We start from the raw sequence: 15637 nt of genomic DNA, 5'->3' as shown, positions 1-15637 counted from the left end.
GTCTCTCAGATGCTCTTTGAAGGGGGAAGGAAGCCCAGCCCCAGAGGCTGGCGTTAGCTTGCGCACGTTTTCTGGGGCTCCAGGTGGACCTCTTGATCCAGCTGTGTCCCTCGGGGACCACGACTCAGACCTGGCTCAGCCCCAGGTTTCAGGTGGCCCCAGAGTGGCCGTCTTGGTTGAAACCATTTCAGTGAAATTCCTGGTTATTATTTAGGATTGTTACAGACATGCCTTTGAGTTCTTGTTCTTGGTGGCACCACAAAAGAGCAAACAAAATAGAAGCTATGTCTCTTTATTGCTACCAAGTGAGTTCAGCCAGCAGACAAGACAGAGGAATGGCACGTGTCACCTCCAAAAAGCCTGCCTTTAACACCCTTTTGCTCTTCAAGCAAACTAATTTACATACTAATTGGTCAACTATATATGGTACACACAACTCCATAATAAGCTGAGAGCGTCTTCGCCTGGTTGAACATGATTTCCTTTGCACTCGCCTTGCTGCAACGTTACATCACAGTGCTATCTTGCTTTATCTTAACATGTGCACATGTGCCACAACTATTTAAAGGCCCGATGACTTGTCTTGCAAAACATCTATCCGCTGCAAGTGCTGGAGTTGCTTTTGCTTTGAAGCACATTGTCACAAAGTATAATCCTAAGATTACCGCTCTATTCCCTAATCAGCAAGAAAACCCAACCCACAAGTGCAGGCAACAGCCCGTTCAGACCCAGGTTCCCTCCGTGGTCTCTGAGGTAGAGCTAAGGTGGCTTTTTTTCCCGTGTATTGCCTGAAAGCAGAGGCCAAGCTGCCCCGAGCTGGGTCTGGCTGGCCACGGGCAGCCTTGCAGGGCTGCCAGGGGCTGGTGGGGGCGGCAAGCCTAAAAGTCCCTGCCACGGGGAGGGGATCCCCGGCGAGCCACGCCAGGGCAGGCTGTGGGGCTGCGCCGCCCCCTGGTTCTGCTTCCCTGCCTCAGCACCGCCGCTCCTGCCCGCAGCAGAGCCCGCTGCGCTATTGCCTCATGGGGCTGCTCTCCGCGCTCCCAGCACCGAGCATCGGACTCACGGGCTTGCTGCTCTGCAGCCAGGCCCGTGGTCCCCATCTCGCTCCAGCAGCGCGGCGATGCTGCAGGGCAAAGCGTCCTGCAGCCCGGGCAGGGCTGGGTGCACCGGCCCTGGAGCTGGAAAAGGCCTTGGGAAGCCCCAGGGAAGGTGATGAGACCCCCGGTCCCCCCCAACTCCTGTCCCTACATGCAGTGCCCCCATGCAGGTGCAGGGCCGGGCTGCGGAGCCTTCACTGCTCCGCTGAACCGCATCGGCCGGGGACAATGGTGACTTCTCCCCACCAAATCAGCAGCCCTGCAGGGCTGGGATGAGTGGGTGCAGGGCGCGGAGGGGCACCCGAGAGAGGCTCGTGGGGCTGACGCTGCCAGTGATGGCAGGCAGTGCCGGCTGCATGGTTTTGGCGGCAGGAGAGCCCCAAGGCCAGTCTGCAGGCTGGAGCCGCGCGCGCCGGGCAGGCACCATCGCCGACCCCAAGCCGGCTGTCAGAGGGCTTCGGCAGGGAGCAACGGGACCACCTCCCAGCCCCTGTCCCGCTCTGGTGCCCCTCATCAGAAGCACAAGCGGGACCAGCAGGGAGGGACCCAGGCATCCGGGCAGCCCCTGGTCAGAGGTCGGCGAAGCAGGGGGGCTGCTCATGCCAGCAGGGCCAGGCTGGATGGGGCAGGCTCCTGGGTGGCATGCGGGGCTGCAGCGGTGCTGAAGCAGAGCAGGTGCATGGCGTGGGGGCTGCAAGGGAAGGTAGAGGGCGACGAGAGCCCCGCGGTGACTGGCTGCCCCGGCACCCCCCTCCCGCCGGGGCGCCGTGACGCCTCCTGGGGAAGGCAATGTGCACAGGGGTTTTCCCCATCTTGTCCCCTTCCTGCCCCACAGCTGGGTGTCACTTGAGTCTCCCTGCCCCCAGCTCCCGCAAAGCAGGGACCCCCCGCCGGGGCAACGAAGGCTTTGTCCAGCCCTGGCGATGCATCTTCATCCCTCTGTCCTTCCTGCTCGCTCCTTGGACCAGCCCAGCCTGGCTCAGCTCCCCGCTTTCCTCCTCGCACACCCCCTGGGCCCAGCACACCCTGCTTCCCCCGGGCTGCTCGCGGCTCGGCAGAGCCAGGCACAGGCGAGGGCTCACATACTCACTGCAGCAGTGGCGGGGCCGGCGGCTATTCTGACAGGAAAGCGATGCTCGGGCCTGCCTCCTTCTCGCAGATCCAGAGGTGCAGGTCGTCTGGACTGGCGCACTGAGTGGGCTTGATGTTCCCATGGCTTATTATGGCACAGGACCCATTGGGCTTCCACTGCCAGGGCCTGGCGAGGAGACGGCGCGTCAGGGAGATGCTGCAGCCCGTCCCACCAAGCCCTGCTTAGTGCTGCAGGCAGCCAGGACCGGCAGCAGGTTTCCCCTTGCACGCTTGCTCAGGGAGGGTTTTAAGGACGCAGCCAAAGGGCGGGGGGGGGGGGGGGGGGGGGGGGGTCCTCCAGTCCTCCTTCACTAACTTCACCGGCCGAAACTCATCCCTGCCCTTCCTTGGGGCTCCAGGCCCAGAAATCCCTCTGCCGAGAGGTCTGCATTGCTCGTGACTCCCCTTGGCCTCCCTCCACTCGGACCTCAGCTGCCCACCCTTGAGGCTGGGGAACATTTTGCTCCGGAGCGCCCTGGGGAGGGGGGACGCCAGTCATCCTCGAGGAGGCTTGGACCGCCAGAGATGCTGCCTTGCCCGGCGCTGCCAGCGGCATGGCAGGGGCCGGGCACTCGGCGCCTGGCGAGACAGACCTGTTCCTCCCCACTGCCTTCAGACACCGCAAGAGGAAGCGGCGGTGAGAAGGGGAGGTTGTGCACGTGGCGGGGAGGAGCCCGCACCGCTCTGCGGGCGGGAAGGCCTGATTGCCCCTTGAGGACGAGACGTGGGAGGAAAATGTGGTGCTCAAATGCTTTGTCTAGACCCCAAATAAAACTTGCGGTTTCTTTTGTCCCCTATCACTGGCTCCTGCTCGCACAGGCCCTGCACGTGCCCTCTAAGGCTTTGCATGGCCTCTGAGCTCCTCAACGTATGGCTGCTCCCACCTCCCCTCAGCACCACCTTGTTTTATGCCTCAGCAGTTGTGCCAAGGGCAGGGACTGAATATTGGTGGGATTTAAAAAGCTTCTTAAGGCCTTGCTGGAAGAGAAGGGCTTTCTGGCGGGGGGTGTTACCCTGTCTGCGCCTCTCCAGCAATGGATGCACACAAATCAGCCTCCAAGTACCTTTCATAAAGAGAGCCATCAACCCATAGCCAGGCGTCCGTACCACCCTCACCATCTGGATCCTCTTCCTCCAGCCACCCGTACTCGTACCAGGGGAAGCTGCTCTTGTACAGCCCAATCCAGTACGGGGTGTCTGAGTTCTTCAGGAAGTTCTGGGGAAGGGAAAAGGAGCCTTACGTGGTCTTTCTCGACCCCAAGTAGCTCCCTCACCCTGTGCAAGGACAATTCTCCAGAGGCCACAGGGGCGCACGTGTGCCTGGCACCGAGCAGAGGGATCGTGTGTGCAGTCCGAGGAAGAGTGCAATGAGTCCCTGCAGTGAGCGTTTCTCCCATGCCGACAGCCAGCCCAGCAGAGAAAAGCGCATGAGACTCACCCAGCCACACTACTGGCTGCTAACGTAGACCTGCCTCCCCGGCTAAGGGGTCTCCCGAGGGGTGTGATCTCCCCACGCAGCCCTTTGGCCTCAGGGCTCCTTGTGGCAGGACGTCTGAGCAGCTCAGGTGCCCTGCTCCAGCCCATGCATGGCCGGAGGTGAGAGGCAGAGCCGTTCTTCCTTGCGCCCAGTGCTGGCCCCATGCTGTCATGCTGCGCTCCAGGGATCAGCCCCACACCCTCCGATCCCAGGACTCCCGCAGGACTTTTCCCCCGGCACAGTGCTGATGCGCCCGGGTGCCCTGGGGCACAACGCACCCAGCCCCAGCCCTCAGCTCCCTGCACACCGTACCGGCACGGTCCAGCGAGTCCAGGATTTAGTGATCAGGAGGTCAGAAATTTTCTTATTGCACTCTGCTCTGCTGTCCTCCCAGGTCTTCTTCTCCGCTGACAGGAAGAGGCACTTGCCCCTGTACATCACCCAGCCTGAGGGGCAGCAATCTGGAGGCACAGGCAGCACTTAGGCGCGTTCCCGGCCTGGCCCGGGAACATCCCCTGGCATTTCCCCGGCAGACATCACAGGCTCTGCAGCTTCTCCTTCTGGTCCAGGCATAATATCATCCATGGGTCATCCCATCCCCACCAAGTGCAAAAAAGCCAGTGCCCCTGACTCAGTGCTGCCCTGCCAAGGATTGCCTGTAGCCTGTGACACCCCATTCCTGCTCCACCATGGCCTTACCGATATTTGAACAGGAGCGCAGGCTGCTCACAGTGCTCTCGCTGGCATTGAGCTTCCCCTTCACATCCTGCAGCTCCTTCTCCATCTTCCCCAGGGCCCCCATGACGCGCTCCAGCTCAGTGTCCAGGCTCCCCAGCTCCAGCCGGCTGCTGTTGCCCTCCAGCCACGCTCGCTGCAGCTCCGCTCTGGCCCGCGCCAGCTCCAGCTGCACCTGCTCCAGGCTCTGCTCCCGCGCGCTCACCTGCTGCGAGAGGCGGCCGCGCTCGGCCGCGTGCGCCCGGGAGGCGTCCTGCAGCCTGCGGGTGACCTGCAGGTCTGGGGACGGGGGGCAGGAGCTGTGGGACGGGGCCGGGACAGCTGGGCAGGGGGACGCCGGCACTGGCCCCGCGGTGCGGGGTACGGCGTGGGCACGGCTGGGATGGGCACAGCAGGACTGAGTCAGGCAGGGCAAGACAAGGAAGGGAACGAAGGGTGGGAAAGATGGGAAAGACAAGGCAGGGAAGAGTCCAGTCAGGGGGTAGGCAGCAGAAAGCAGGACAAGACAGGATGGAGCAGGACCATGTAGGACACCATATGACAGGGGCAGGGGCAGGGTGGATGTAGTGGTGCAAGGCCGGGAAAGGCAGGGATGGGGAAAGATGAGGCTGGAAGACAGATAAGGCAGAGCAAGGCAAGACTGGATTTGGCATGGGAGGGAAGAGAACCAGTAAAAAGGAAGATTTGCAACAGGAGGCAAGGGAGGTGCCTGTGACGGGCAGGGGATACAAGGTAGCTTGGGGCAGACTGGGCATTGGTGCTAGCCCTGAGCAGCCTGAATGGGAAACTGTCTGCCCAGCTATTCACCCACGGGACCCAGCAAAGTTCCCTCCCTCTCCCTCCCACTGCCCAGCCGCCCCACAGCCCCAGCGGTGCCCAGAGCAGCCCCTACTCACAACAACCCCCCAGGGCGATGGCAATGGCCAGCAGCAGCAGGCAGGCTGCTAGCAGCCCCGCACGGACGGACCGCAGCCGGCGCCAGGGCCCTGCAAGACACAATCAGACACCAGCATCACCTGTTGCCACTGCCACCATCCCTGCAGAGAGCAGTGAGACTGGAAATCCCATGCAGCCGCCAGCCCTCCTGCCCCAGAGCCAGTGCAGACAGCAGGGCAGTAGAATGGCAGAGTAAAGGCAAGGTGTGCCACCCATGGCAAGGTGTGGGCGTTTCTTCTCTTCAAGGATGTGAGCAGAAGTTCCCTGATACAGCCCCATTACCCATGCCTGGGCCTCTCCAGGGTGCCCCGGGCCCTGAGCTGGGCACTCACCTGGGCTGGGCCGGGCCCCCTGCCCGTCCTGTCCCACGGTCACCTGCCCCGGCTGCATGTTCTCGTAGGGGCTCTCCGCCTCGTCCTCGCACAGGGCTGTTGGAGGAAGGCAGGGGAGAGCGGGTGAGTCTGTGGGGCCCGGGCCCGGGGCGGGCCGCTGTGGGGCTCCCGGGGGCTCTCACCTGCCTCCAGTGCCTGGCAGGGCGTGCTGCGTCCCGCAGGCACCTTGGCAAACCTCAGGTCAGCATAAACCACACTCTGGGCCATGTGGACAGGAGCTGGCTGTGCTCTGGGCCCCGCTGGCTCCAGCTCTGCTTTGCTGGGATGCTCTTGCTCCCCCGCGATCACACCGTCTCTCTAGGGTGTAAAGGAGAAGTGAGGCTGGTTTCTGCAGAAGCAGAAGTTTGCTCAGAGCTGCACCAGATGGGACCAGTGAGGCACGGCCATGGGAACCAGCAGCCTCCCATTGGCCCCAGCACCACCTGCTTGTCCCCTCCCACAGCCCCGAAAGTGCTCACGATCCCCTGGGCCCATGGCAGGGTTGGAGTGGCACGGCCCAAAGTTGGGGCACTGGGCTGAGCCCTCGGCAGATCTGCAGAGCCCAGCAGGTAAGGACAAACTCAAATCACTTGGTCGGGGAGAAACGGGTAGAGCAGAGCCAGTTGTGATGCAGGAACATGTTGCTCTGGGGCTGTACACATCAAGACCTGGAGACCTCCAAGAATGAAGTTTTCCCAGCACCCCATCCTCACACAGGGCCTTGCTCTATATTTTCTTCATATCTAATGAGAATGTTCCACTTTCCAACATCTGTCACCGCCTCTTGACTTATCCCTCTCCTAGAAGACGCCAACTCTGGTGTTTCTCCAAACCCCCATCAGGCAACTGCGAACAGAATTAAGACCCCTTTCACCTTTCCTTCCTCAGACTGCACGGTCCCTCTGCTCTCAGCCTCTCCTCGTCCACCCTGACCCTTTGGCATCTCACTTAGCTAACCTTGATGTAGGCATTTTCTGGGACAGGATAGGTATGCAAGGATACTGGTGGAGGAGGGCCATGGCATTGTGAGGCCACCCTCTAGCATCTCTGTAAGGTCAGTGCAAGTCTCACAGAATCATAGAATCACAGAATCATTTAGGTTGAAAGGGACCTCTGGAGACCATCTAGTCCAACCTCCCTGCTCCAGCAGGGACCTCTAGAGCATGTTGCCCAGGGTTGTGTCCAGATGACTTTCGAATATCTCCAAGGATGGAGATGCCATAGCCACCCTGGGCAACCTCTGCCAGTGCTCTGTCACCCTCACAGTGAAGAAATTTTTCCTCATGTTCAGGCAGAACTGCCTGTGCTTCAGTTTCTGCCCATTGCCTCTTGTCCTATCACTGGGCACCACGGAGAAGAGACTGGCCCCATCCTCTTGACACTCTCCCCCTTCAGATACTTATACACGTTGATGAGATCACCTCTCAGCCTTCTCTTCTCCAGGCTGAACAGGCCAGCTCTTGCAGTCTTTCTTCACAGGAGAGATGCTCCAGGCCCCTCATCATCTTTGTAGCCCTCTGCTGGACTCTCTCCAGTAGTGCCATGTCTCTCTTGTACTGGGGAGCCCAGAATTGGACACAGTACTCCAGGCGGGGCCTCACCAGGGTTGAGTAGAGGGGGAGGATCACCTCCCTCGACCTGCTGGCAACACTCTGCCTAACGCAGCCCAGGATACCATTGGCCTTCTTGGCCACAAGGGCACACTGCTGGCTCATGCTTAACCTGTTGTCCACCAGGACACCCAGGTCCTTCTCTGTAGAGCTGCTTCCCAGCAGGTCAGCCCCCAGCCTGTACTGCTGCATGGCGTTCTGCCTCCCTAGGTGCAGGACCCTGCACTTGCCTTTGTTGAACTTCCAGAGGTTTCCCGCTCTGCCCAGCTCTCCAGCCTGTCCAGGTCCCTCTGAATGGCAGCACAGCCTTCTGGTGTGTCAGCCACTCCTCCCAGTTTAGTATCATCAGCAAACTTGCTGAGGGTGCACTCTGTCCCTTCCTCCAGGTCATGGATGAATACGTTGAACAAGACTAGAGCCAGTACTGACCCCTGGGGGACACTGCTTGCTACAGGCCTCCAACTAGACTGTGCACCATTCACCACAACCCTCTGAGCTCGGCCATTTAGCCAGTTCTCAATCCACCTCACCGTCCACTCATCCAGCCTGCACTGTCTGAGCTTGCCTGTGAGGATGTGCTGGGAGACAGTGTCAAAAACCTTGCAGTAGTCAAGGTAGACAACATCCACTGCTCTCCCCTCATCTACCCAGCCAGTCATTCCACCAGAGAAGGCTAGCAGATTGGTCAAGCATGATTTCCCCTTTGGTGAGTCCACTAACGGCAGCCCTGCCCTCCAGTGTACCCACCACTCCCCCAACTTGATGTCACTCGTCAGCTTGCTGAGGGCCTTCCCCATCCTGCATCCAGGGCACCAATGAGGGTTTTAAGGAGTATGGGCCCCAGGATCAACTCCAGAGGGATGTCACAAGTGACTGATCACCAGATGGACTGGGTACCACTGATGACAACCCATGCAGTCCTCCCACCCAGCCCTGTTTCCACCTACCTTATTATCCTCTTCTCCTGGACAGGTCTCCTCAGTCTGCCAGTGAGGGTACTGCAGGGACCACATCCAAAGCCTTGCAGTGATAAGAATAAAGGAATCCCATGGCTCTCCTCTTGTCCCTGACCCAGTCCTTGCATGGCAGCAGGCAGGCAGGTTGGGTAGGTACCACTTGCCCTTGATAAATCCCTCTTGGCTCTCCCCAGCTACCAGTGTCCTCCCTGTGCCTGGACTGGGCACCCAGGAGGATGTGCTCCATCTTCTTCTTGGGACTGAGTCGAAGCTGCTCAATCTGAAGTTTTCAAGACCTCCTTCTTGCCCTCTTTGAAGCTGGACACGATATTTTCCTTCCTCCTGTCACGAGAGAGAGGTACATTGCTAGACCTTGTACTAACAAACAAAGAAGGTCTAGTTGGAGATGTGAAGGTTGGGGGCAGCCTTGGCTGCAGTGACCATGACATGGTGGAGTTCAGGATCCTACGAGGAGGGAGCAGGGCAATGAGTAGGATTGCAACGTTGGACTTCAGGAGAGCTAACTTTGGCCTCTTCAGGCCAAAGGCTAACTTTGACCTACTTGAAGGAGTCTCGTGGGGCAGGGAGGAATATAGGGACATTGTCAGAGTGTGCAGGGATGCGACAAGGAACGCTAAGGCCCAGTTGGAATTAAATCTGGCAAGAGGTGTCAAGGACAACAGGAAGGGGTTCTTCAAATATGTCAATAGCAAAAGGAAGACTAGGGAAAACGTGGGCCCGCTGCTGAATGGGGTGGGTGCCCTGGTAACAAAGGATATAGAGAAGGCAGAGTTATTGAATGCTGCCTTTGCTTCAGTTTTCACTGCTAAGGCCAGTCCTCAGGAATTCCAGACCCTGGGGACAAGAGAGGAAGGCTGGAGAAAGGAAGAGTCTCCCTGGGTGGAGGAGGATCAGGTTAGAGATCTTTTGTCCAAACTTGACATCCATAAATCCATGGGCCCCGATGGGATGCACCCGTGAGTGCTGAGAGAGCTGAAGGATGTTATTGCTAGGCCACTCTCCATCATCTTGGAAAGGTCCTGGAGATCAGGAGAGGTGCCTGAGGACTGGAAGAAAGCCAGTGTCCCTCTGGTCTTCCAAAAGGGCAAGAAGGAGGAGCCAGGAAACTCCAGGCCTGTCAGCCTCACCTCCATCCCTGGAAAGGTGATGGAACAGCTCCTCCTGGAGATCATCACTAAGCATCTGGAGGACAAGAAGGTGATCGGGAGTAGTCAGCATGGATTCACCAAAGGGGAAATCATGCTTGACCAATCTGCTAGCCTTCTCTGGTGGAATGACTGGCTGGGTAGATGAGGGGAGAGCAGTGGATGTTGTCTACCTTGACTACTGCAAGGTTTTTGACACTGTCTCCCAGCACATCCTCACAGGCAAGCTCAGACAGTGCAGGCTGGATGAGTGGACGGTGAGGTGGATTGAGAACTGGCTAAATGGCCGAGCTCAGAGGGTTGTGGTGAATGGTGCACAGTCTAGTTGGAGGCCTGTAGCAAGCAGTGTCCCCCAGGGGTCAGTACTGGCTCTAGTCTTGTTCAACGTATTCATCCATGACCTGGAGGAAGGGACAGAGTGCACCCTCAGCAAGTTTGCTGATGATACTAAACTGGGAGGAGTGGCTGACACACCAGAAGGCTGTGCTGCCATTCAGAGGGACCTGGACAGGCTGGAGAGCTGGGCAGAGCGGGAAACCTCTGGAAGTTCAACAAAGGCAAGTGCAGGGTCCTGCACCTAGGGAGGCAGAACGCCATGCAGCAGTACAGGCTGGGGGCTGACCTGCTGGGAAGCAGCTCTACAGAGAAGGACCTGGGTGTCCTGGTGGACAACAGGTTAAGCATGAGCCAGCAGTGTGCCCTTGTGGCCAAGAAGGCCAATGGTATCCTGGGCTGCGTTAGGCAGAGTGTTGCCAGCAGGTCGAGGGAGGTGATCCTCCCCCTCTACTCAACCCTGGTGAGGCCCCGCCTGGAGTACTGTGTCCAATTCTGGGCTCCCCAGTACAAGAGAGACATGGCACTACTGGAGAGAGTCCAGCAGAGGGCTACAAAGATGATGAGGGGCCTGGAGCATCTCTCCTGTGAAGAAAGACTGCAAGAGCTGGCCTGTTCAGCCTGGAGAAGAGAAGGCTGAGAGGTGATCTCATCAACGTGTATAAGTATCTGAAGGGGGAGAGTGTCAAGAGGATGGGGCCAGTCTCTTCTCCGTGGTGCCCAGTGATAGGACAAGAGGCAATGGGCAGAAACTGAAGCACAGGCAGTTCTGCCTGAACATGAGGAAAAATTTCTTCACTGTGAGGGTGACAGAGCACTGGCAGAGGTTGCCCAGGGTGGCTATGGCATCTCCATCCTTGGAGATATTCGAAAGTCATCTGGACACAACCCTGGGCAACATGCTCTAGAGGTCCCTGCTGGAGCAGAGGGGTTGGACTGGATGATCTCTAGAAGACTTTTCCAACCTAAACCATTCTGTGATTCTGTAAAGTGGGGTGACAAGAACCTGATGTTCAACCAAGGGAAAGGCTGAGTCCTGCAGCTGGAAAGGAGAAACCCCCTGCACCAGGACAGACGGAGGTTGATTGAAAGGCAAGGAAGCAGCTGAAGGGTTGGCAGGAACCTCTGGAGATCCTCTGGTCCAGCCCCCCTGCTAAAGTGGGGTCACCCAGAGCTGGTTGCCCAAGACTATCTAGATGGCTTTTTAAGATCTCCAAGGAAAGAGACTCCACAATCTCCCTGCGCAACCTGTCCTAGTGTTCAATCAACCTCACAGCAAAGATATGTTTTCTTATCTTCAAGTGTAATTTCCTGTATTTCTGTGTTTCTGTTCCCCTAAAATGGCAATGCCCAAATCCAGGAGCAAAGCCCAGAGAGGGGGCCTTCTCCATCTTTAAAGGGACCAGCTCCAGAGCAACATGTTCCTGCATCACAACTGGCTCTGCTCTACCCCTGACCAAGTGATTTGAGTTTGTCCTTACCTGCTGGGCTCTGCAGATCTGCCGAGGGCTCAGCCCAGTGCCCCAACTTTGGGCCGTGCCACTCCAACCCTGCCATGGGCCCAGGGGATCGTGAGCACTTTCGGGGCTGTGGGAGGGGACAAGCAGGTGGTGCTGGGGCCAATGGGAGGCTGCTGGTTCCCATGGCCGTGCCTCACTGGTCCCATCTGGTGCAGCTCTGAGCAAACTTCTGCTTCTGCAGAAACCAGCCTCACTTCTCCTTTACACCCTAGAGAGACGGTGTGATCGCGGGGGAGCAAGAGCATCCCAGCAAAGCAGAGCTGGAGCCAGCGGGGCCCAGAGCACGGCCAGCTCCTGTCCACATGGCCCAGAGTGTGGTTTATGCTGACCTGAGGTTTGCCAAGGTGCCTGCGGGACGCAGCACGCCCTGCCAGGCACTGGAGGCAGGTGAGAGCCCCCGGGAGCCCCACAGCAGCCCGCCCCGGGCCCGGGCCCCACAGACTCACCCGCTCTCCCCTGCCTGCCCACAGCCCTGTGCGAGGACGAGGCGGAGAGCCCCTACGAGAACGTGCAGCCGGATCAGGTGACCGTGGGGCAGGATGGGCAGGGGGCCCGGCCCAGCCCAGGTGAGTGCCCAGCTCAGGGCCCCCCGCACCTCGGGGAGCCCAGGTGTGGGGCGAGGGGGGTGGGGGGTGCTCCTATCCCCACCCCACGGGGACGAAGGGCAGGAGGCTGGGGACTGGCGATGGAGTTCCCCTCCGCTCGTGGGGACTGTGCTTGGTGGTGGCAGCACGTGGAGCTGGGGCCCTGCTGCGCCGGGTCATGCTTCTGGGCGGCGGGGTGGTTGGGGCTGCACCATCCGGGCCAGCGGGACAGCAGGGCATGGGCAGCGGCCGCCGGCATGTCCTCTTCATGGATGGGAGCACTTCCCCACTGCGCCAGCAGCTGCTTTTGGCCCCGCATCCCTGGGGAGCCGAGGGGGCCGGGGCCCACATCCCTGTCCTGTGCCCGCGTGGGTGCCCACCGGGTCCCCACGGCGCCCCGTTGGCTGCCAGCCCCGGCTGCTCCCGGCAGGAGAGCTGGGGGCTGCGCGGGGTGACCAGGCTGGCGGCGGCTCTCTGCGGGGACGCCGGAGGCAGCAGCGGGGCCCGTGGGGCGGCTGATGCCGGTGGCCGGTGGTGTGTTGCAGGGCCCTGGCGCCGGCTGTGGTCCGTGCCCGCGGGGCTGCTGGCAGCCTGCCTGCTGCTGCTGGCCGTCGCCGTCGCCCTGGGGCTGTGCTGTGAGTAGGGGCTGCTCTGGGCACCGCCGGGGCCGTGGGGCGGCTGGGCGGCGGGGCACGGGGCGGCGGGTGAGCGGCAGGAGGGAGGGAGAGGAGGGCCGTGAGCCAGGGGAAGAAGCCGTGGGGCTGGGCGGCGCCGTGGGGCCGTCTGGGGCAGGCGCTCGGCGGTGGCGCGTGGCTCGGGGCAGCGCCCCGGGGACTCCCCTCTGCCGCGCCAGCCGGGCTGTGCCCACGCTGCACCCCGCACCGCGGGGCCAGTGCCGGCGTCCCCCTGCCCGGCCGTCCCGGCCCCGTCCCACAGCTCCCGCCCCCCGTCCCCAGACCTGCAGGTCACCCGCAGGCTGCAGGACGCCTCCCGGGCGCACGCGGCCGAGCGCGGCCGCCTCTCGCAGCAGGTGAGCGTGCAGGAGCAGAGCCTGGAGCAGGCGCAGCTGGAGCTGGCGCGGGCCAGAGCGGAGCTGCAGCGAGCGTGGCTGGAGGGCAACAGCAGCCGGCTGGAGCTGGGGCACCGCGACGCTGAGCTGGAGCACGTCACGGGCACCCTGAGGCGGACGGAGACGGAGCTGCAGGACGTGAAGGGGAAGCTCAATGCCAGTGAGATCACCGTGAGCAGCCTGCGCGCCTGTGTAAATACAGGTAGGGCTGTGGCGGGCTGGGGCCGGGGGGCGACGTCTTTTGGGGAGATGCCGGGGGACGTTCCTGGGCCGGGCCGGGAGCACCCCTGAGCACCGCCCGTGCCCCCAGATTGCTGCCCCCCGGGCTGGGTGCTGTACAGGGGCAAGTGCCTCTTCATCTCGGCGGAGAAGAAGAGCTGGTGGGACAGCAAGGAGTACTGTGAAAGTAAATCCTCTCTGCTCCTCGTGCAAGGCCGCTGGGAGTCATGGACCCTGCCGGTATGGAGGGAGGGTGGCTGTGGCCACCCTGGGGGGTGGTGGCGATTGCTGGGGCCACGCAGAGCCCTGGGGGGCGAGAGGCAGCAGCAGGCGTGGGGCAGAGCCCGCGCGGCGCTTGGTGGCCGTGGGACCGCAGGGCTGCGGGATGGTGCTGGGGTGGCCCCGCTGCCTGCTGCCCCGAGCCCCATCCTGGCCAGGGGCCGAGCAGGAGCAGGGCTGAGCCCTGGTGCTCCTGGGCCCCCAGGTGGGCGCAGGGCAATGGGGTAAGTGATTAGCAGCTTCTCTCCCCCCAGCATTTTATGACGGCGGTGGATGCCCGGTACTGGATCGGTGTGAAACTTTTTGGTTGGAAGAAGCAAGTAGTGTGGCTGGACAGTGAGTTCTTTGACATGTAAGTGTAGCAGTCCCACCTTTGAGGCCATATCCAGTTCACCCCGACCCAGAAGGGTTGGTGGGAAGGTTCCTATTGGGTCTCTATTCCACCCTCCTACTCACGATAGGACTATGACCAGTGATAGAGCAGGGCAAACCTTAAAAACCTCCATGGTCAGAAGTGTCCCCATGAACCGGGGTCACCACTCCTGTTTCACCCCAGGATGCTCCCCAAGCTGTGCTGGGGAAGAATCACCCTTGGCTCTCCTTCCCCAAGGATATGGCCACACTGGGGGAGGGCACAGCATCTGATGGGAGCGGAGGGCAGAGGGCAGACTGCGAGCGTAGCAGAGGAGCTGAGAGCGGGTCTGCCCCTCTGGACTGGCTCTCCACCACAAAGGGTTTAATGGCCTGTGGAAAGGGGGGAAAGCCAGGCACACTTGACCCCCAGGCATCACAGTCCCAGTGCATGGCATGGTGCCATGCATGCACAGTAAGGAGGGAGGATGCCGGTGGTGGAGCAAGGGGAACATGGCTCTTTCTAAGACTGGTCCCAGTGTGAGGCACCCCTGCCTGCCCCAGATGTACTGGAGCCTGTGGGAACAGGCAGCCACAGTGGGGACGCTGTCCCTGCTCATCTAAAATGTGTCTTCTCTTCGAGATACAAAAAATTGTCAAATTGCGGACTATCAAGTGCTGGGAAAATGGTGAGTGTAAAATGCTCGGAAAAACACCCATGGATCTGCGAGCAGGCCCCAGAGCTGAGCAGTGCATCCAAGACCCTGTTTCCTCTCCTGGCCAAGGGGTGATTGCGACTCCCCTGCCCTGTCACAACAACACACGGGGACAGGATCTGGGGCTGCACTGGGGAGGCACCCTCACCCAGGCTGCAATACAAGCATCCACACTGCACCCTTGCCTCAGCCGTGTTGCAAAGCTCTGGGGAGACAGTCTGGGAAAGAGGCTGTATTGTAAAGCAAGACTTCTGGAAAACAATTGGTATTTCCCTCTCTCACACCATGCTCACACTTATACCCCCTACCACCTGCCCTCCAGCGCCCGGATGCGTGTGCCCACGTGCCCCAGCCAGCACGGCTCACGGCACCTCAGGGGCAGAGGATGCCGGTACCGAGCCCTGCTCATGCCTGCTGTGTTCATCTGAAGCTGTCGATTGTGTGCTGGCGGCGGTGTGCCTTTGGCACCTTTTTGGAGCTGGGGATGATGGTGCCACTTGTGTCCCTGACCTGTCCCCCTCTGGGAGTGCTCTGGACTGCCTGGTCGCCCCTTGCCTCCTGTGCTGGCTGTCGGCAACTCCTGTCCTGACCTTCCTCCTCCCACCATCACCTTCCCATGCCCTCTGACCCTCACAACATTGCTCTCCCTGCTGTGGCCCAGGGACAGCCTGCTTCTGGGTACACTGTCCGGCAGGGCTGATGTGGCTGCAGGGCAGAGCCAGGGGGTCCTGGCCCTGGCCATGGCCCGAAGGCAGCCCACAGTTCAGAGATGCAGGCTGGAGCTACACAGCAGCTGGAGAGGTGCCCAGGCCCAGCTGCGAGCATGAGGATGGAGCAGGGGGCTTTCGGGATGCGAGGACGGTGGTGCTGGGTTGACTGTGTGTGCCCAAGCTTGTGGTTATTGGAAGCAGGGCTGGGGCAGAATAAAGGGGGTGCAGCAACCTTTTGCTTCTCCTGGTCAGGTGGGGGAGTGCTGGGGGGCCCAGAGAGCATGGGGAGAAAGGGAGGTGCAGTAGAAGCCCAAAGACCACAGGGGAAATCAGGGTGCAGTGCAGAGCCCTGAGACTACAGGGGAAATGGGGTGCAG

At 60.6% G+C, this 15637-nt stretch overlaps 2 protein-coding genes across 2 annotated transcripts; one reads left to right on the top strand and one right to left on the bottom strand.

Annotated features, from left to right (window-relative positions):
- Positions 1-6: 6 nt before the first annotated feature.
- LOC138064206 (B-cell differentiation antigen CD72-like) lies at positions 7-11518 on the bottom strand. Its single transcript, XM_068925832.1, has 11 exons — positions 11294-11518; positions 8471-8655; positions 8305-8377; positions 5891-6065; positions 5709-5804; positions 5337-5426; positions 4405-4719; positions 4018-4166; positions 3293-3444; positions 2188-2355; positions 7-1788 (listed from the first exon to the last, which is right to left on the bottom strand). Exons 3-10 carry the CDS (start codon positions 8368-8370, stop codon positions 2211-2213), a joined length of 1188 nt encoding a protein of 395 aa, XP_068781933.1. The 5' UTR covers positions 8371-8377; positions 8471-8655; positions 11294-11518; the 3' UTR covers positions 7-1788; positions 2188-2210.
- Positions 11519-11534: 16 nt separating this feature from the next.
- LOC138064207 (B-cell differentiation antigen CD72-like) lies at positions 11535-14235 on the top strand. Its single transcript, XM_068925833.1, has 6 exons — positions 11535-11719; positions 11803-11898; positions 12462-12551; positions 12873-13187; positions 13296-13444; positions 13738-14235. The coding sequence occupies exons 1-6, from the start codon at positions 11635-11637 to the stop codon at positions 13837-13839; spliced, it is 837 nt and encodes a 278-aa protein (XP_068781934.1). The 5' UTR covers positions 11535-11634; the 3' UTR covers positions 13840-14235.
- The last annotated feature ends 1402 nt before the right edge of the window (positions 14236-15637 follow it).

This window comes from Struthio camelus, chromosome W (genome assembly GCF_040807025.1).
Source record: "Struthio camelus isolate bStrCam1 chromosome W, bStrCam1.hap1, whole genome shotgun sequence".
In the NCBI taxonomy this organism is placed as follows: Eukaryota; Metazoa; Chordata; class Aves; order Struthioniformes; family Struthionidae; genus Struthio; species Struthio camelus.
The sequence above is the reverse complement of the archived record's forward strand: the minus strand, read 5'-3'. Positions and strand labels throughout refer to the sequence as shown.

What these genes read in the sequence shown, in the direction of transcription:
- LOC138064206 (XM_068925832.1), bottom strand. Translation starts at nt 8,370, where the DNA reads ATGTGGTCCCTGCAGTACCCTCACTGGCAGACTGAGGAGACCTGTCCA. An exon ending in GCGCTCCTGTTCAAATATCG is followed by an intron (nt 4,167 to 4,404) that starts GTAAGGCCATGG and finishes CTGTGCCTCCAG; the next exon opens with ATTGCTGCCCCTCAGGCTGG. An exon ending in GATGGCTCTCTTTATGAAAG is followed by an intron (nt 2,356 to 3,292) that starts GTACTTGGAGGC and finishes TCTCCTCGCCAG; the next exon opens with GCCCTGGCAGTGGAAGCCCA.
- LOC138064207 (XM_068925833.1), top strand. Translation starts at nt 11,635, where the DNA reads ATGGCCCAGAGTGTGGTTTATGCTGACCTGAGGTTTGCCAAGGTGCCT. An exon ending in CTGCCAGGCACTGGAGGCAG is followed by an intron (nt 11,720 to 11,802) that starts GTGAGAGCCCCC and finishes GCCTGCCCACAG; the next exon opens with CCCTGTGCGAGGACGAGGCG. An exon ending in GGGAGTCATGGACCCTGCCG is followed by an intron (nt 13,445 to 13,737) that starts GTATGGAGGGAG and finishes CTCTCCCCCCAG; the next exon opens with CATTTTATGACGGCGGTGGA.